Consider the following 21,031-nt stretch of genomic DNA (forward strand, 5'->3'; position numbering starts at 1 on the left):
TTAGTAAATTTTATTTTGATTAAGTCGGTGCCTCACCAGCTATGAACCTCACCGCACATCACTGGATAGCAATGACCTCAAAATAAATGTGGAGTTTTTTTGTTTGTCTTTTTTTCTACATTGAGATCTTGTATGATGAGATCTTGCTACCCCCTAATTAATTTTTTCCTCTGAAACTCTGTCTTTAAGAGTTGGTAATAAGTGGTAGTGAGTTTTTTCCATCACTCTGGAGGAATTTCAGCCCAATCTTTTTTGCAGGACTGTTTTAACATGACCACATTGACCGGTTATTGAGCATCACCTAATCCATGCCATTCAGATGAATTTAAAGTTGGACTTCCTAGTCTGCTGCAGAACAGCTTCAAGCCTTTACACTTTCACCACCACATATGAGAATCTTTTTTCTGGGATGCTGTTTTTTTGGGGGGGTGAGGGGGTGGTTCTGGCCTTGGATCTCTCACCATTTTTGTCCACACTCTTGGACAAAAATGGATACAATATACAGATGTATATATACAATATACAAATGTATATTGTATATATCAGGACGTGAATAGCCATAATTCCCCCTAAAAATGCTTAGCAATTCTTTTTTTTTTTTAAAGATGACTAGGCAGATTAAAGATGTTTACAACATGTTGTTCTGCTTGACGCTGCTAAAATTGAACACGGCTTTCTAAGAAAACATGGTTAATCACAGGTAAAATTTCTTTTACTTTTTCACACAGAATAAGATTGGTTCAGCTAGCTTCTTACATAATAAATTCAATGAGCATTTATAGTTTATAGTTTATAGAGCAGCCTGGATTCCAAATATTTTAGAATCCAGGCTATGGCTCACTAGTTTGCCACATCTGAAACATTTGAGACAAAAAGGAAAAGCAGATTTTGTTTGCTTCATTTTCGCAAAAAGTCGGGCAAATAAAGTCTCCTGGGCCTGTAACTAAAGGAAAAAATATAGATTTAATTATGGACAAAGAGCATCAGGTTTGTTTTATGGTATTAATCTCCTGCACAGGCAACACAGATCTGTTACTCAAGCAGCAACTGTCATCGTTATCACCTTCATAATGGCTGTGTTATTGTTCTCAATGCCTACAGCATATCACCTGTGCATTAACCACTGATGCAACCTCAGAGCCGAACCACTGCTGGATTGAGTTTAGAGTAATAAAGAAGAGAGGCACGGTGCGGAATAGCAATTACTCAAGCAATCTGGCAGCTCTGATAAAACGAATGAAACCTTATGACTTGGCAAACCAGCTTCATGGTTAATGCAGGACTTCCTGGATGGTGGTGGAAGTTATTGGACAATTGTTTCCCCTGCGGGATAGTAAAGTGATTTGGTCATACTCTCCAGATGTCTGCCACATACAGGTAAGGGAAGAGATAGTGGCTGTCGGCTGCAAGATGGATGAGATGAGGAAATTAGAGGGAACGAGACAACGGGTCAGCCTATAACCAGGAAGCCAGTGACGGCATCACAGCAGCGGGCCAGGAATGTAAAGAGAAGAGATGGAGAGATTGGCATTTCTGTGCTTGGTATTGGAAGGCATAGATCTTGATGACGCATTGAATCGCTTAATTTTGTTTAGCTGGGAGATAAAGAACAGCCTGAACCATGGACAGGAAGTAAGAATTGACCATAGGAGGTCTGATGTTTGAACGGCGTTAGATATTGACACGCTGCAGTAATGACCTACCTTAGGGATTGCTGCTTCACACAGAGTAATGATGACCCATGTTTGCCTGCAAGCAGCTGCTTTTCGTCTCATCGAAACATAGTGACATGACTGACCAAAAAAAAACCACTCTTACCTTCAGTCCAAAAGCCAGAGGTATAAGTTGGATCAGAGTTATCTGGTGTAAAAACACCAGATAATTCGCCAATCTGTGAAAATGAACTCCACTAAAGTCGTTGACGGCATTAATTATTGTCGGGGCTCATGTTCATGTTTAACCCCAACCAGTGAAAAATGAGATGACAAAGGAGGTAATTTCTCCTTTTTCTCAAGATGGCGTGTAATTGTGTGAGCTACAGCGCTCTGGTAGAGAAGGGGGGAGGACTGGTAGCAATGGCTCTGTGTGAGTCTTCTTCTTTCCCATTCCTTTTGACAAAGGCTTTAATTCACTGTAATTATACAGATGGACTGAAATATACAGCAAGACAGGGAATCACTCCAATTATGCAGAGTTGATTAAAACTTGGACCCCTTGCCAGGGTGCTGTTGGAGCAAAGGAGTCAAGATTGCGCGGCAAAGAAACACCAAGCACAAAAGATAGGGTACATGCAGGGGTGAAAGTAAGGGGGTACTGCGTACCCCTAAAAGATTTAGCGGGGGTACGCAGTACCTGCAAGAGAGGGGAGCGGCTGTCTGCTGTAAAAAATGAATGGGTTCACTATGCAGCCGTGAGTGCACCCACTAATCAGCCGTGACTGATTTGTTTTTCAAGAACAATCTAAAACACGACTTAATCAGTTAATAAATTGCTTTTTTTCCCATTTCATATTATTTCTGAACTGTTCTTTGCTAGAGGAGCGGTGCAATATGTCGATCGCTGAAGGTTTTGAGTCGATCTCAGCATTAGGACAAACTGAACGCCGCCAGGACGCTGAGACCAGAACATCCTCCTCTGACTCCTTATCAAAATGTTCATAACTTTAGTAAAGAACAACAAAAAAATTAACAAAACGTGTTCAAATTAATGACCCAACTACAATAATATCTCGGTAATTATTGTTTCAACAAGGTGTTGCGCAATTCTGTGCGTTAACTAATTACCTAGTTCTTTGTGAGAATACATCATTTACAACAAACATCAAACACGGTAAATATGTTTCATTAATTATTTAACAAACAAATGGATTCTACCATGATAATTATGTGAAATTTAATTGTCTAATATTAAAAAATACTTTGGTGCTGTCGGGCTCAGCGTCTGAGAGGCTTTTCCTTTATCAAAAATTTTTTTTGCGTCTTATTTAGTGGAAATATTGATGTTGATGAGATTTTCTCCAAAATAATAACCTTTTTCAACAGTGAAATAAAATCCAGTCCAACATCTGGTTTGAGGTGATTCCTCTGGAACCTGTTGGAGGAAAAATATCCCAACTTCAGAAGATGAGCTTTAACCTAACAGAGCTCTGTGGTTCATCCCATTAGTATGAGACTCAGGGTGAGGAGACGCCATGTTAGGAAGAGAAGTGGAAGCTGCAGGATCTCCAGAACAAAAAGGTCATGATTATCCATCTGTCTGGACACAGGATCAATAGAACCAGTTTATAAGCTAAAATGAATGGTTATATGAATGAATGGAAAACTGGGATGTATTCCATGCTATGATGTTCAGGATTTAGGTCTCAAGGTGTCAACATTGCAGCCAGTGGGAAATACAGCTCCATTGTGTAACAATGCAAGAGCTACCAGATTTTATCATTTCACAAAAATTTAATCAGCACAGAAACTCCAAAGCAATATATATATATATAATTTTTTTTGTCTTTTTTTTGTCATAGTACCCCCCAAGAATTTGGGGGTACTATGACCACTGGGTACATGTCTACCGAAAGACAAAAACAAGGCAGTTAAGTTAGGTGTCTGAAAATAAGAGTTTTTCAAATATATACTATTATTTTTCAGACCAAAAAGCCTCAACAGGCATGGTACGTCTACCAGCTTGTTCTTTGCAAAAATAGCTTCAGTTCAGTCTCAACTGAAAGAAGACGAGCTGTGAACAGCAGTTTTCACATCTTGCTACAGATTACAGAAGTTCAATTTCAGTCTGACTGGGTCATTCCAGCACAAGAATATGCTTAAATATAAACTATAGATTGAGGTTAAAATTTGATTGTTTTAGTGGAAATGTACCTTTTTAATTTTTTTCTATCTACAAAGAGCCTGATGCATCATCGTACACGTGGTTTCTTGGTATTCTCCTTTTAATAAATTTGCCAAGCTCTAAACATTTGTTTCCTGCATTTTCTTAAGAGGATACTTGAGGAAAGGGAGTGAAAACATGGAAAAGTGAATACTGTCTTGACACAGAATAATTCAGACAGGGCAATGACAACCATCATGTTTTCTAACTGTCTAGGGCAGGGGTCCCCAAACTACGGCCCGCGGGCCGGATCCAGCCCACCTCCACATTTGGTCCGGCCCCCTGAACAATACCAGAGAGCATTCAGATTTTTTTTCATTTACCGTATTTTCCGGATTTTTCTTCAACCACCAGGGGGCTCTTTAGCAGGAAGTGAATCATTGAAAGTCTGGTTACTTGCGCGCCAACATTGAGCCCACAAGCAGCAAAATGAGTAAGAAACAGATCAGATGTCTTTGGAAAGTTTCTTTGCCCAGAGAAGAGACAGGAGAATGGATTTATCCCGGACCGGTAGGTGAGTCCCACATTACAAGCCGCTTTGCGTAACATGAGGTAATGAAGCTTCGAGCTGCTTTGCCACGTAGAGATCGAGCACGCTGTGCTCAATCAACACAGCTCGGGTGCTATTGTCTCTCATCACTCCCAGATGGGACCGTCTCGTTGCAGAGAAACAAGCTCAGGGCTCCCGTTAGTCAGTATCGTGAGTTAAAATTTTCCCGAAAGTAGAACGTTCGTTTTTGTGGTGCTTCTGTTATTTTGAAGGGATATATAAACATAGCGACCAGAGTCAGAGTGTATGGGCAGTGGACGAGAGGAGATGAGTAGAGCTTGTGAGTCTTAAGTCTGGTTTAGACGGAAAGATTTAAGAATTGTCGGCCGATTCTCCAAACCTCTGTGACCACAGAGCTGATAAAAATACAACAGGTTTGATTGGTTTGTATGTCCAAGGCAGGAGCAACACGAACCGATTCCATTCACGGACGTCCTGATTCCAGAGGATAATTCAGTAAAACCCCCAACATAGCGGGAATTTAGAATAACCAAACACGGATGACGATGTAGGAAGAATAGTTCCTGTTCGAAAACCACCGTAATCAGTTCTGTTAAATCTAATCTTGGCAACTTTTTCTACCCTAATAAATGTGATATTCAATTGACCTGTTATGACTCAAATTTTGGGTGTCCGCCCCCCTCTGATGCTGCTGCATCGTTATGGGAAACCTGGAGCGGCAGAGATATTTTCAGCTTATGTGTGTATGTTTACTGGTTTAAAAAATAAACTTTGGGGTTGTGGCTTATAGTCCAGGGCAGCAGTTGGGAAAATACGGACTATAATCCTTCCTGGATTTTTTCTGTGACCCGGAGAGGGTTATTTGGTTATTTATTTCCTGACTTGTTCTGTGAAGAACCCAGAGAATGTTATTTGATTGTGCTTTCTGGAAAACAATAAATTTTTACATTTAGGCTCTCCTGCAATCGTCACACTTTTTCTGTTACAAACTGACTCCGGCCCCCGACCAGAAAAGGGAAAAGTTATGTGGCCCTCACAGGAAAAAGTTTGGGGACCGCTGGTCTAGGGCAACAGTTCTACTAATTGCACCATTTTCTTAATACTGTTCTGCCTAATCACAATCATTTCATGGTAGCTCTGGTTGCAACCACAGTTGACTGTTCACTATCATGCATCTAGCTCATCATTGTATAACTCTTTCTGTCTTTTCTTCTGCATTTTTCCTGCTGCTCTGTACCACCATACTAAAAGTTTGATGGTCTGGTGCATAAGCACAAGTGTGTCCACGCTTGATGGAAAGGAAACTCGTGGTGTTGAAGTCTTGTTTGCCTCTTAATGAAGACAAATCAATGCTATTAATTTACTGACAGGTACGCACATCCAGTCATCTACATTGTGCTATAGCATTTATGAAGAGTCTGGGAGATGAGTCCTCGGTATCTGGAGACGATGGTCTGTGAAGGAGGAGAAGACAAAAGAATGGAGGAAAAATCAGGGATGGAAAGAAACATAGTCGAAGAGAATGAGAAGCAGATCACAAATGGGAGGGAAAGGAGTGAAAAGGGCAAGACATTTGTCACCTGCTTCTACAGGACCATAGGAAAAAAAGAACAATACCATTAATCTCCTGACATTTCAATATTGTATTAACCTTTCTAGTGGAATTCTGTGGGCTCATTAGTCTTTTTGAAGTGGAAAGAAAAATAATAATCGATGGAACAAGCTCCGGACACTGTCTAGAAACGCATTGCTGTCAAATAACATACGGCGTGGAGCCACTCGCACAATGTCATCTGCCTCTCGCAATCATCAACATTATCTACTTTTAAATTACTTGGTTAAAATGCAGATGCGTCACATAGAAAAATGAATGGAGGTAAGAAAAGGGGTAAGCTCTGGAATAGGTCACAGTCAAGAGAAAAATGACCAGGCTGTGAAACAACAGCTTAAGATGGCAACAGGAGCACATCAGCTATTTCATGTGGAGAGGAAGGAGGGGGGGGGACTCCCAAGGCCACACAAAGCGTGATGAACCGATGTCTCAGCCTGTCAGCAGCAGAGAGAATGGAGTAGAAAGGAGTAAAAATGAAGGCTGAACCCAGAGGTGCCCCAACTCAAACGATGTCTTCCTCCCCTACCTGTTCCGCCCACGCAGCTCGCTCACCCGTGTCCTCACCTTCCATCTATCAATGCCTGAAGAACAGCCGTCATTCAAATCAGCAACATGCCCTCAAGTCATCTGACTGAAAAAACATTCCAATTTATTCCTATTATGCTTTCTCGCCAAAAATCAACCACCGCCACACCTTTTCTGTCATTTACATCGAAGTGCTATGATCAGTGGGGTTTTTTTGTTCAATGTAAAGATGACAATGTTGCTTTTGATTGCTTTGGTTGCCTGAGTTTTTGCAGCTACCTAGCTGAGTTTAAGCTGGCTTAAACTCAGAGACTCACAGAAGTATACTTCTGTGAGTCTCTTCAGAAATTGACACATTATTTTTTATTTTTGTATTTTTTTACAGTAGTAAAACTTGTGACGGAAACCTAAAAGTCTCCTAAAAGGAAATAAGCAAAACAAAAACCTTGAAAGAAAAAAATTTCTTGCACAAAAAGTTGAGGATTTATCTGGTGTCCCAAGGAGACATGGAGGAATATTTTTCTTTTGCATTGTATCGCAGAAGTATTGCATTCCCTTATATTACTTTTGCGCTCCTTCCCAACAACTCATGAGTTCATGTAGCATTAATATTCAAAAAGTCGGATATTGGGAAAAACGATTATACGTTTTTGGCCTGTCACCCACACAAAAAATGGCATTTAATATTCCTAAAAGGATTACTTATAAAAACTCAGACCATAGTGGAGATTTGACAAATTTGCCTTTGTGTGGGAAAACGAAGATTTGTGGTCCCGTAGAGCCTGCAATAAATAATCAGCAGTATCCACATACCGATTCCTGATCAATGTCATCTTGTGTTTATTTATTCAGATACTGGAGTCATGTTTAATTCCTAACAGGAAGTTGTGGTTGTTTTGAAGCAGTCTGATTAGCTGACATGGGTAAGCTAAAGCTTTGCGCTACAGTGCCCCCTATGGGTTTGGCATGTTTAAAGCAAACCTCAGGGATGGATTTTTGCGACTTCATGTGGATGAAAACTTTTCTGAAACTAATTCTGTATGTACGATGTTATGTGTCTTTCAACATTGTGATGGAAATGTTTGCATATACACTTACACGTGTGTACAAGGTTTTTTAATACAATATAAGATATTTGTGCACGTATGTTAATATCTCATTTATGAAATGTTAGCAGTTTTTGTATCTTTTTCTATAAGATACAAACGCACCACAAACAGGCCACATATATCTGAGAGGAGTCTCTTTAGAGAAGGTTTTGTAATGTTTCTTTCAACACTTTTTCTTTCAATAACGTTTTTCTTTCAAAAACTTTTGTAAAGTTTTAAACTTTAGAAAAGAAGCAAATAAATACTACTTGTGGTATTTTTTTTTTTTACAATTTTGACTTAAATTGCCACCTCACAGTTTAGGTTTTGTCTTTTCCGTGTTGCTAGTTTGAATTGTTGGTAAAGGTCAGTTTTCATGTAAAATCCCTTCTCCACACAAACACACAGTTGTTAGATCTTTTTTCAACCACTTCTGCACCAAAGAGTTGAGACTGTATAAAGGTGTATAGATGTACACCTTTATGCGGCCGTATTTCAGTTCTGTTTTTCACAGGATTTGGTTATTTAAAGAGTCGTTGTTTTTACAGAAATAGGGCTGTAGCTATTTGCCTACTGTTCATAGAAGTTTTATTGAAGTGTTTAAATTGATCAATTCTGCTGCTTATGTGACTAATCCAGCTGATCGTGAGGTTTACAACACCACACGATTATCAGAAGCACTCTGCAAGAAAGGCTGTGATTTATGGGCCTTAATAAACCTTCAATGTGATCATGTTACAGATGCAAAGCAGACATGACAGGTAAAAAAAAGAGGCTGAATTGGAGGGATGGAATGAGGAAACTGTACTCCGCTGGGTTAATTGTACAACCCCACAGGCTGGCTAAGAATGACTGGCTAAGTGACAAATGGATGTACAAATCATCCAAATTACTTCTTGGGTTAATAAAAAAAAATTGGCTGCCTTCCATGCGTCCTTATCAGGTTGCCCGATGCTTCTCCTTTTACATGAGCGCTACATTTTCACAAGGCGAAATGAGCTTAAAGCATTTGAAACTGATTAGAAACAACTTTTTTGCAACGACATGAAACCACGACAACGAGTAGTTGGCTGCTGATCCTGGGAGAGTTTTGACTGATTATCTGAAGAGGTGGCGTTTGACCTGCAGCTGTAGAGTAAATGGTGGTGGAGAGGTGCCGGTGTCTAAACACTGCGCACCTGCGAAGACGGCTTCCTTGCCACCGTTCCCGCAGAGGGTTGCAACACTAAGATGAGTTGTCAGACAGCGCACAGCTGTTCACTTAATTACCTCCGAGCATGGGAAGGAGGTTAATGAAGCAGTTTGGTGATCAGAAATGAGAGACAGCCTGAATGTGCACAAAAGAAATTAGTTTTCAGCTGCTGGGATCGAGTTGAAAGCAACAGTAGTTTCAATCATTGATAGGAAAGAGAGAAAAAGAAAGTGAAACACTGCAGGAATAAAGAGGGAGTAAGCTGAAAGAGGAGGAGAGGTTAATGTGGCTTACAAGTTAGTACGTGATTTGCATGTTGCTGTGCAGAGTAATCGCCGTCCTCAATTTGGGAAATTTGTAAATCTTTTGTTAGAGAATATATTATTCTTTGGTGGAAAATTTCACACGAGCAAAAACCATAGAATTGCTCTTAATGCTAAATGGCATTTGATGGTCACTGAACAATTTTATTATTTTTTACTTTTTCTATTCATTTCTATGAATAAGAACCAGAACCAAACAAGGAAAAGCAGCATTCAGTTTCTATGCACCACAAATTTGGAACAAACTTCCAGAAAACTGTAAAACAGCTGAAACACTGGTGCCTTTAAATCTCAACTTAAAACCCACCTGTTTAGAGTTGCTTATGGCTAAATTAGGGTTAGAAACCCTATCAAACCCGCAGGTTTTGATGTCTTCGATGTTTTTAATGTTTTTATCTTTACTTTTTATCCATTTATTAATTTCTTTTTATTCCTCTTTCTAACGATGTAAAAGTGGTGAATGACTGAGGGTCATTGCGCATACAGAAAAACCCTTTAAATTCTAGACTCTAACAGGTAAAAATAGTGCACAAAAATCTGTGTAGGACAGCGAAGTCCTAGCGCAAAAATTCGCGTGACAGGTGGACGGAGCCTGGTGCTGCAAGGTTGGAGACCTTGTTCTGTTAGGCGACGGGGCCTGGATAATACCCGTGTTAAACGGATGGCGGAGTCCGGCGACAACAGGCGCTTAAAATCCGTAACAAAAGTAAAAGTAAAACCCTGTAAATTCTGGACTCTAACAAGTTAAAAATAGTGCACAAAAATCCGTGTAGGACGGCGAAGTCCTAGCGCAAAAATTTGCGTGACAGCCTGGTGCTGCAAGGTTGGAGACCTTGTCCTGTTAGGCGACGGGGCCTGGATAATAACTGTGTTAAACAGTCGGCGGAGTCCTGCGACAACAGACGTTTAAATTCCGTGACAAAAGTATGGTTTTATCTTTTTTTAATCTTTTTTTTTTCAAAATCTCTTTCTCTTTCTTACTGTTTATTCAATGTCACATGCTGTTTTTATTTTTTCTTTAATCACCTTGCTGCTGAAATGTGCTATACAAATAACTTTTTATTGATTGATTGATTGATTGATTGAATAGTACTGTATTACTGTAACAGAATATCATCTCTGTTCTCAATACCAACAATAAACTGTCATTTTTGTTCTAAAGTGTGCTGTAAGTTCTGGCCTCTGTTCTGAGCTCTGTTGCAAAACGGGTGAGCCATTTTTGTAGTTTCATAGTGACGTTTCAGCTATGAGCAGAAATGTCACAGATTCAGATCATATGTTCCCCAAGACAAAAACGACTAAAAACAGCAGCAAACTGATCATGTAATAGCAGCTAGCAAAGAGTGCTAACATCAACAAGAGTTATGGTGCGATTTCCATCAAAACAACGGCGAGGACGATATGAACACATGATAAATTCTTGTCTATATATATATTTTTAAAAAAGTTTTTCTTTTTGGCGTTATTAGCTACAGACACATGGACACTGTCTGTCGTGTCCATAGGAAAGACAAACTGAGCATGAATTGTGTGGGTTAATACATCCACCAACTGAACATTCTGACTGGAGCTACACTTGTAGCTTCAGCATCCTTGATCTTGGACTACAAAATTGCAATGAATGATAAAACTGGTGAATTTGGGAAAAGGCTGTGGCATAATAGTTAGAAATAATAGAAAAGAGAAAACTGAACAGATTGGAAAAATATGAGTCGAACTGAATATAAAGATACTTTGTGAATATACCATTATACCATCTTTCTTACAGCAGCAAGAAAGATGCAAGAAAGCAAGAAAGATACCCAATGCTTTCTTGCTGCTGCGTAGATAGCTCTTAATACACAATTAAATGTATTTAAATGCTAAAAAAGAAGATTTTTGTAGTGTTTTTTAGCGTTTAAATACGCTAAAAAATATGCTGTTGTTGATGCTGTAAAACATTAGTATTTTTACTTAGTTATCATAAAAATCTTGTGCCAACCAGGGCACAAGATAACATGGGCAGGAGGTTGTTAATTTATTCTCTTTAAACTATTTTAATGGGAAGTTTATATTTGCATAGATATAAAAATGCAGTGTGTTTTGATACATAATCAAATGTAGTTGTAAAAGTAATTTTCTGCCAAATGTTTTTTTTTTGTGAAAGATATCCCCTTTTTCATGTTCTAACTCTCAAAAAAACATCACAATATTGCATATTAGTCAATATTAAACAGCTTTACTTTTAAACAGCTTTACTTTTAAAAGATTACGACTATTAAACAACTCTGTGATTGTTTTCATACTGTAGTTGGCTACAGCATGAAAACAAAAATGGGTTCATTGTAGCTTTACTCAGACAGCCCCTGCACTCAAACACAGGCTGCATCCGCAGGCATTGTTCTTGAACTCACAGGTAGAGTAACTGTGACGACCAGGACAGACAGTCTGGCCTCATTGTGAATATACCATTATGCAGCCGGGCTGACTGTGTATCCGCTTAATATCTTTAATCAGCTGCATCTCATTGAGAACCCAGGACACACCTCCACTCATTAAAATGATGGATTGAGGCATAAGGGAACGATTCCCTGTTCCAAATTTGTTCCTGGTTGGAAAGGTGCTTATTAGAGACGACCTGAGGGAACGAAGGCAGGGGGAGGGATGTCTGAGAGCTGCTCAGATAGGAATATGTCTGAGATAGGAAGAGCTGGCTGCATTTGGAGTAATCAGTAAATATTAAGGGTTCCCTGAATTTGAGATGCTACTGTCCACCTAAAGTTGGAGTTATCATATTTTTAAATCTTTATGGTTTTCACCAGATTTGATTTATTCTGATGTGACGTTTTTAAGAACTGACACATGTAATGGTTCCATTTATTTACACAACCACCATCTCTTTAGATAAAAAGACATCTTAACATTGTTTTTTTTTCATGTCTATAGATAGACCAGATTTGAAAAATGCTCAATAAAAGTTGAGAGGTGGATCAATAGTCTTGGCTGCTTCTCTGGTTAATAGTTTATGGGAGGTCATGTCTTGTTAGATTCACAGGTTTGTAGATGTTTGAAGCTTGGTGCATTGGTTTATAATGAGAAGTGGAAGAAACCACAAGCTACATTTAGCTGCCTGTAATATTCCCAACAGTCGACTTGCACTGTTCCTATTTACATTTTACCTAGTTTAAATATTGATTTATTTATGAGGGAGAAATTTGGATTTTGTGTCCTAATTTTTGTCAATTTATTTGGTCTTACATTTTATTTTTAATTTCAAATGGGAATATGAGAATTTTTAAAATTACAATTTTTTTAAAATTTAGTCTGAAAAAACATTAGCCTTTTCATCAAATATTTTACTTTGGAGTATTTTTAAGTATAAGCCTGGCTCTGCTTATAATCCCAATTTAACTTAACATAGCTGCTGTGTTCTTTGGTCTTTATGATACCGTTTGGTCATTAATGTTCTCTAGGAAACCACCAAGGCACAGCTATGAGATGACATCATAGACAGCTGGACTCAATTCAGTAATGAGGCAACTTTGAAGTCCCCTAAATATTGTATCAGATTAAAGGAGTTGAATGCATTTGGCACATTTTAGATTTTTCCTTCATAAACGTTAATAATTTCTCTCTACCTTGTGGTGTTTAGTCACTTGAAACACAATAAAAGACACTATCGTTTGTGGTTTTAATGTCCCAAAATGTGAAGCATTTCAGAAAATATTGCATCTCCTCCTCCGAAAATCGTCATAACAACCCCTGCACAGTTAGACGGTGAATCCCATAGCTTTTTATGAACATCTCCTGACACCACAGATCGCTGAAGGGGGTTAGCAATATTCATTAGCTTGTAAAAACAGGCCTTCCTCTCCAATTCTGAGACTCAGTAGGGAGAGGGAGAGGTTCTTTTTCATCACTGATGTTTGAATAAGTCAGATAGTGCTCTATCTTAAAGGCTCCCATAAGCCAGTTCATTACCTCTGAGAGAACAAGCAGTATGCAAGTTACATGTAATAAACTAAAACATGTATTTTAGCAACCAATCAGGCGACAGTGACATCCTCTGAATTTTGTGGGTATTTTTTGTCAAATCGACAAATGCAACTATTTCTRCATTGGCTTGCTTATGTAACCATTGGAGCCTCCTCCTCCAATGGCAGCAAACTAGACCTGTCAAATTACACATAATCCCTTTTACTGTTGGTTTTAGTCTGCCTCTTGTTCTCCAAATGCCTTTACAAAGTGGCATGGCATGCTGACATTGTGAGTAATGGGGAGCACTAATGGAACTGGCATTAGGTGATGCATTTGAATAGCTACAATGAGAAAAATAAATGGCTGTTTAGCCAGTGTGGCAGGGATGGTTGTCACCTTGACAATGTTCCTGAAGTACATTGTGTTCATTTTGTGGTGGCCAGTGTGTATCCTTCATAAGTTTATCTTATGAAGGATTAAAGGAGTTGAATGCATTTGGCACATTTTAGATTTTTCTAAGCCTTGTTGAATTGTTAGAGCATCACAAACAGAACCTTTATGTTTGGAAAGTCTGTATTGTCAAAGCTAGTTACTCCTCAATATCTGAACAAAAAGATGGTAATGGTGCATTCACACCGGACCCGTTTAGTCTGCTTTAACTGTTCGTTTGCTAGAAAGTCTGGTTCATTTGACGAGGTGTGAATGCAACTGGAAGAGCAGATGAGAAACTGCATACAAAACAACGAATTAGAAAAGAAGCTTTTTCTGTAAAAGTAATGAACGAATGACAAATATTTTAGTTTGAAGTTTTTATTCAGTTTTTTGTTTTTTACTTTACGAAACAAATGTTTGCAGATGTCCTATGAATAAACAGCACCCCATCTTCTGGAAACAGGGTTCAAATTGGCCCCTTCGTATGAAGAAAAGACTCTTTTTGCCCAATCAAAACCTCTCCAGGTTCCCAAAGTGACATGTTTTCCTGTATTTGACATTCATTTAAGTGCATTTGTAGGCAACAAAACCGTTTTTTGATTCATGTGCAATAGCTGAACGTATGGTCATTGTGAAAAGAGAATATTTACATTGCAGCTATGACTCACATTAACTGTCTATCACTTGAGCTAGCATCAGAACTGGAGAGGGAGACAATCGTAGCGTGGGGAAGGGGGTGGAGTCTTGTTTCAAGCACAGCCTTCGTAAACAGCAAACTTTACCAACATCATCATCATCATCATCATCATCATCATCATCGTCATCATCAGGATTAACTAGACTCTTTCTGTCTCACTTCTTTTCCTCCAAGTAAGACGAAAAAGGTTAATAGATAGAATGGTTTAAAATAAAGTTTAGTGATTGTGCTTTTAAAACCAAAGTCAAACAAACAAAAAACATCGATGAGAACACAGAACATAACAGTGCATTACAAAAAGACGAACAAACATAATCCCAAAGTGGCACTTTTTTTATGGGGGGCGGGAGAGGCAGGTAAACAATATAGCAATTTACAAACATGGATGGAAATTATAAAATAATTTTATTTACCGACATAATGAAATTAGATCTTCTAAACAAAACGAGGAAGACTATATTGAGGTACCACAATGGGCAAAACAAGACATTACACACACGTATATTTACAGACAGTTTACCCCCCCTTCCTGTTTGCGGCCGCTTTTCTTCCAGTAACATCTCATTGGATAGGCGCTCTCAAGCTCTTGTCAAGGCAGGTTGAGTCTGAAGCAGAATTTCACTGCATATTGCATTGGAATTCGACATAAATATACCGTTGTTTTGTTACTTTGTTGTTTTTTTATTTTTATGAATTAACCTTCACACCTTCCTATTAAAAAAAAAAAAGCGGGCAAAGAAATGATAAGTTAGAGGGGGAAAAAAAGCATTGGTCTGTTTTTCCAGATGTAAAGAAACACATTTGATGTTACACAGTATAATGGCAGCCAACATGATGGTAAAATACTGAGATATTTAAAATTGTAAGAGAAAAAAATGGTGCTCCACTCCTCTGGGAAAAATCTGAACAGTTCCTCCTTTTTCATCTCGACGTCTTCAGCTTTCTAGCATCTGGGAGAGAAGAAACGATACGGGTCAGTTTTCTAGAGCATACATAAACACGGGCAGCCAGTGCTGCTATAGAAAAGATAAGTCAACTTCTTCTGATATGTGCCAGCATGTAACTAGCTGATTGTGTAATATTTGTGTGTTCACAAACACACAAATATTTGTATGGTTCATGAAAAACGTCGCGTATAGACAAAAAATAAATAAATCAAATTTGAGCTGCCTTTCCCTGCAGTGTGAGCGTAGGGAACAGATGAGCAAAAACCAATAACATACCCTGGAGGAAGTGGGATTTTTTTTTCCTTTACCAAACTACTGGGTTGACATTTCTGGCAAACACTCCTACTCTAATACCTGGCTCTGTATGTCAACACTGTCACATTTGTGGTCTTGTGATGAAGCAGACATCTCCAACACATGAGTACCAAATGGGCCAAGTCAGCAGTGATGACTTGGCCCATTTGCAATGGTATAATGCAATGGTTCACTAAAGTTGAAACTAAAGTCAAGCTGTTGAAACTGATTTTTATGTTCTGGTTTATCAGCTTTGAGCCTAAAGCAATACCATTTGTCACATAAGTATGACTGGAGTCCAGTTAGATTTGACGACTGTCGTTAGCTTGTACCTCTAGCTCCTCCTCTGCTTGGTGATAGGCTACAGAATTGTTGATGACCAGGTCTCCAGGGTTTCTGCGTGCTCCTTCCCCTCTCCGCCGGCCCCCCGAACCCCGGGAGGACATGGAGCTGGAGGAGCTTGGGTCTCTGGGGCTGTTGACTGTTGGGAACTGTGGTCGGCTGTATGGCAGAACATCCTCTTTAGAGAGAGAGAGCAGTTGTGTGACTTTCCATTTGGAACAGAAATTTAACCGACAGCAGTGTAAGTGTGGCAGTACCTGTGTTCTGCCGCGCCTTGTTGGCAGTGCTGCTCTCGGGTTTGTTCCCCTTCCCTCCGTGAGCAGTCTTCTGTCTGTCCTGAGCGTCTTTCCGTTCAGATGAGCTGGTTCTGGGGTCCGAGCCCTCCTGAGGCCGGTAACCCCCTCCCCGCTTGTCCCGGCCCTCGCCCGCTTTAGGGGAAATCACTCCCCGGCCCTCCAGAGCCACCTTAGAGGGATGTGTGGGAGACTTGAGCACCGCTGGAGGAGGAATGGGTGGAGGAGGGAGATCTGGTGGATAAACACAGGAAGTGATCAACCGCACAATAAAAAACCCAGTTTTTGTTTAGTTTTTTCTAACTGTGCACCCTTGAAAGTATTTACCCATCACTAACACCTGCGGGGTGATGCGTAAACACAGCTGCGGCGTGTGTACACATGCTGACCGAAAAGTCTTCAGAGCGGACGATAAACACACCAGATGACATTCGAGGTGCAGAGTTATGAGATTTGAGCGAGAGGCAGGAGAGGAGGTTTGAGGGGGGGTGATGGTCAGTGGCTTGCTCAACTTCCCGTGTCAATGAATCAATGCTAGCTGTCCTTGAGCCATTATTCATACAAGAGCTGCTGGGCGGGTGAGCCTGGCCTCTCACACATCACAAGGCCATCTGAGAAACACGGCAGAGAAAAGCCTCACCAGCCTTAAATCAATGGCATTTAATCTTATCACCATTACACAGGAATAATGTGTTAATAAGCATTTCTCTTTCTCCCTCAGGTTGTGGAAACGACTTTATGCCCCAAAAGAAAAAAAACCCATTTGATCCCATGTGTCAGATCTGTAACTTCAGTAGAAAACCTTACATTTTCCTAACAATTAGCAACGTTGCCAAAGTGATAGTCATACAAGACAATGTCATACAATAACATATTTGAGTCATCAGTAACATATTTGAGTATTCCCTGGGATTAATGCTTGCGTTTTTTTTCTTTGTAACTTCAACCAGGTGACTACTGCTAACTTTCCGGAGCTACCACCTGTGCAGTGTTTGAAGCCATAACCCAAACAGCAGTAGGAGGGAGTCTAACGTGGGAAATAATATCACATCATGATAGAAAGCACATATCTGAAACGTTTTGACATACAAGTGTTGGGCAGGTCTCTTCTTGGCCTACAAGACCACAAATGTCATGTTATTGGATTTTATCAACCAGGTGAGCAGGAGGAGGAAGTCTTTACAGAGAATGGCAGCTGTAAAGATAGAAGCTGAAACAGTAGTCATCAAAGCAAAGTTCTGGGATTGTAAAGTCGGAAAATAAATTTTATTTAAACTGTTATGAGTAGAACTACCATAACACAATTTAGCATGCTACTTTATGTCTGGCAGAGATGTGTCCTACTAAAAAGGTAAGACCCTTTTTAGTAGGACATCATCTTTCTGATGACTGAATGTCATGCTAATGTTTTTTTTTGAGTGCATTATTGGGGACATCAATAGAAAATATAAGTACCACTAACTGTTCTCTCAAAAAGGGGCCAGTTGATGATTTTTTTCTTTTATCTCATTTGCAGACACTGACGGTTTCAGTAGACTTTTGCAGTTATTGTGTGCTCCAACATACTGCCTCTGAATACAAACAGGTGAGCAGGAGGAGGAAATGTATATCATAAAGCAGAGAGGAATCTGCAGTTATTTTTTTATATCCACCATGCCTCCAGAATTCGGCCTCAGAGTCCGATCAATGCCTCTGTTCGTGAGCTATAGCTCACTACCAGGGTGGAGCCACCTGCCTGGTAGATTTATGATTGGGGAGGACAGTGCTCAGGTCTAAGAAGTGTCTCTGTGAGCTCGCCATGGAGGATGAATCTATGAGACTGCTGGTTAATTAAGCAGGCGAGGCTGAGAAGGATCAGAAAAGACAGGAGAGTGGGCCAGAGAAAAGCACTGGAGTCAAACACACAATGAATCTTGGAGGGAAGAGGGTATTTGTGGGTATTTTTATCTACTGTGCAAACATGAGGGAAGTGACCGGGTCTGAGACGTAGAGAAGGGCAAAGATTTGTCTTCCTTCTCCAAATTCATTGGCATTCCTTTAAAAAATCCCAATATATATGTTTAGAATATATCATATTTTTACAAGTGTGTGTGACTTTCGTTTCATCATATAGAACAGGTTAGAAATTAATTTTTTCTTTTTTTCTTTTTACCAAGCCGGAACCTTTGTATTCAGGTGTTGCTGGTACGCCCGTAAATCTAACGTACAAGCGATGGACAACAAAGCCTGGCCCACTGGGAGTTCATTTTTGCTTCATAAAATGATCCGATGGAACGCTGGAAAAGACTATGTGTTCAATTTCAATTGATTCATTGATAGGAAGCTAGCTAAAACGGAGTTAGCCTATCAGTGAGCTATTCACATCTAAGCTACTCATGTAGCAGAAGCAGGCTAACGTCAGCATCCACAGTCCACATTTCTAAAGAAAGGCTGAACGGGTAGAGCAGCACTTTGGACCAATCTGATTTAGTGACCTAAAACAATAAACCTAGAATAAACATAAAAACAATAAAAAGCTCTGTTGTTTGAGTACATATGTCTATTTATTCATTAATTTACCACCAAAGGGTTTCTGAATTGAAAATGTTGCTTAATTTGTATGCTTTTCGATTAAAATGTGATTGATTAATGAAGACTCACAAATTATGTGCAACATAGAGACAACCAGGCTGAAGTGTTGCCCTTCAAATGCAACATGTGTTCCTTCCACACTTGGAAACAATAATTATCAAAATTCACAGAAAGATATCACATAGTATTTTATCGGTTTCAGTTATTGATGAGATTCTAATTTACTGAGCCATATTCTCAGACATCGGAGAATCTGAGGCTCTTTTTTCCCTTCTAAATGCTTATAACCACCTTTCCTCACCTATCACCTCAACAGCAGGATTCCAGACCAGAGACAGCCTATGGGGGTGGGGGAGAGGAGGGATGGCAATAACCTCCAAATGAAAAACAATCCATTCAGATCAAATGCAATCAGCAAAAGGACTGATACACAGAACTGCAGAGCTGTCAGTCTGCTCCCCTCCCCTGCTCAAACAAAGACAGGGGAGAGGATGGAGAGATCAGCGTGAGGGAGGGGCAGAGGACGTGTTGGAATATAAGGATGATGGTGGAGGGGATGGTGGAGCGGGATGAGAGGGGGGAATTCTGCAGTGATATAGCTGGTCTGGCTCCCAGTGAGTTGGATATTAAATCTCCCTGTCAAGTGCTTCCAGCACTCAAGGACACCTGACACTAAGAGGAGAGCCAGCTCTGGGGCTGCACACACTGTGCACACCAGAGGAAGCGTGCCTGTGTGTGTGTGTGTGTGTGTGTGCGTGCGTGTGTGTGTGTGTGTGTGTGGAGGGGTGGGCGTGTGCGCGTGTGTGTTTGAACACCAGCAAACAGATGCATCTTAAAAAAAACAACCCTTCCACAAGATCAAAGCAGGAAGAAATAATCTAAAAGTATTTTTTCGGTGGGAAGGTCCGAGCGTTTAGAACCGACGGCAGAAACCGCTGGTGGCTCTTTTAGCTAACAAGGTTATTGTTGGTGTGAGTGGCTGTTCAGGTGTTTAACCTGCTCAAAGCTAAAGGTGGCGCTGAAGAGCCAGCCAGGGGAGAGGAGCATCCCAGTGCTAACGCTGCTGAACTGGACACAACTCCCAGAGGACAGGATGGACCCGTGTGCATGAACACAGAGGAGAAGATGATTTACACTCTGGCTCCACACACACACACGCAGTCATTTACACACACCAGTTCATTACTATGAACTGCTTTTTTCCTCTCTGATCTACATCAGAGAATCAAAAAAAAGCCGCTGACCCAAACTGATCTTAGCTACTGAAAAACATATCGCAATACAAGCGTTTCAAATTTGTTGATATAAATATATATTTTTTTTAAATATCTGAAATATTTTCCTGTTTTATCCAGATGAAATGTAAACATGCCATTACAACATTTAAGCAGTTATGAGACATGGTGGCAAAACCTGAAACTGCTGCTGCGCAAGTTACACCAACAGATTGTTCCTGATTGTTAGGGCTGAAACGATCGATCATGATTAATCGAATGATTAAATAAAGTTCAAATACCTTCGTTAAAGGCCTCGCGGCGCTGGCTGCCTGGATTTCCTGCAGGATGCTGTTTTTGCTTTTTTGGAGGCCTTCTGTGAATAGCTGCCATACTCATATTACTATCTGTGGACACTGGGCTGCCAGGGCGGTGGCCTGGCTGGTTTATTTGGTATTTTCGTGCTGAGAAGACAAAATAGACCAACGCGTTTTAGGCATATGTCAAGTTTCTCAGAATACCTCCAGCTCCAGTAGAAGTAGCTGAGTTTACCTGAAGCTACTCCCACTTCCTGGCCTTGGGGATTGGGGTACTTTGCCACCCTGAGTCCTGAATACTCTGCTGCGGCAGCAACCGCCTGAGCAAAGTCCGCATCTGTAAAAAAGGAGCCATCTGATGAACTGACTGCGCTCGACCTCCCCGAGGAGACATTATCCTCCTCGGAGGCGGACCCCCATCCGTTGATCATGGAGCCCGTCACCGAGCTCTCCAGGTCACCCATGCTGGACGCGGGTGTTTGTTCGAGGTCTCGTAGTAGCAACCTCCGGGCGTGCATCTGGGGGTGGTGAGAATGCGTGTGGGGGTGGGTGTGGTGGTAGTGCATCTTGGCTACTTCCGCGTCCGTTTCATCCCCGTCTTCCTCCTCTTCCTCCAGTATGTCCTCATCGTCCAGACCGTCAGTGTCCAACACCAGGGGACTGCTGATGTAGCCGTATGTGTGTGAGGGGGAGAGGGGCCTCGGAGGCGGGGGAGGGCTCACACCATGGCGTCTTCGGTAAGTGGAAAGATAAATTTTGAGTTTTTTAGACATGAATTTTCTTCATATTGTGTGATTTACTTTATTGTAATCATTGGGAAAAAACTATATATATATA

At 40.4% G+C, this 21,031-nt stretch overlaps 1 protein-coding gene across 1 annotated transcript in view; it reads right to left on the reverse strand.

Annotated features, from left to right (window-relative positions):
• Positions 1-13,881: 13,881 nt before the first annotated feature.
• robo1 (roundabout, axon guidance receptor, homolog 1 (Drosophila)) overlaps positions 13,882-21,031 on the reverse strand; it is a 232,849-nt gene continuing 225,699 nt past the window's right edge. Inside the window, exons 24-28 of the mRNA XM_017308101.1 lie at positions 20,430-20,926; positions 20,180-20,341; positions 16,057-16,326; positions 15,790-15,977; positions 13,882-15,166 (exon numbers count right to left, since the gene is read on the reverse strand). Coding sequence (XP_017163590.1) covers positions 15,152-15,166; positions 15,790-15,977; positions 16,057-16,326; positions 20,180-20,341; positions 20,430-20,926 — 1,132 coding nt within the window. The 3' untranslated portion in view covers positions 13,882-15,151. The remainder of the gene's footprint in view (positions 15,167-15,789; positions 15,978-16,056; positions 16,327-20,179; positions 20,342-20,429; positions 20,927-21,031) is intronic.

The sequence above is a fragment of the Poecilia reticulata genome, linkage group LG13 (assembly GCF_000633615.1).
Source record: "Poecilia reticulata strain Guanapo linkage group LG13, Guppy_female_1.0+MT, whole genome shotgun sequence".
NCBI lineage: Eukaryota > Metazoa > Chordata > Actinopteri > Cyprinodontiformes > Poeciliidae > Poecilia > Poecilia reticulata.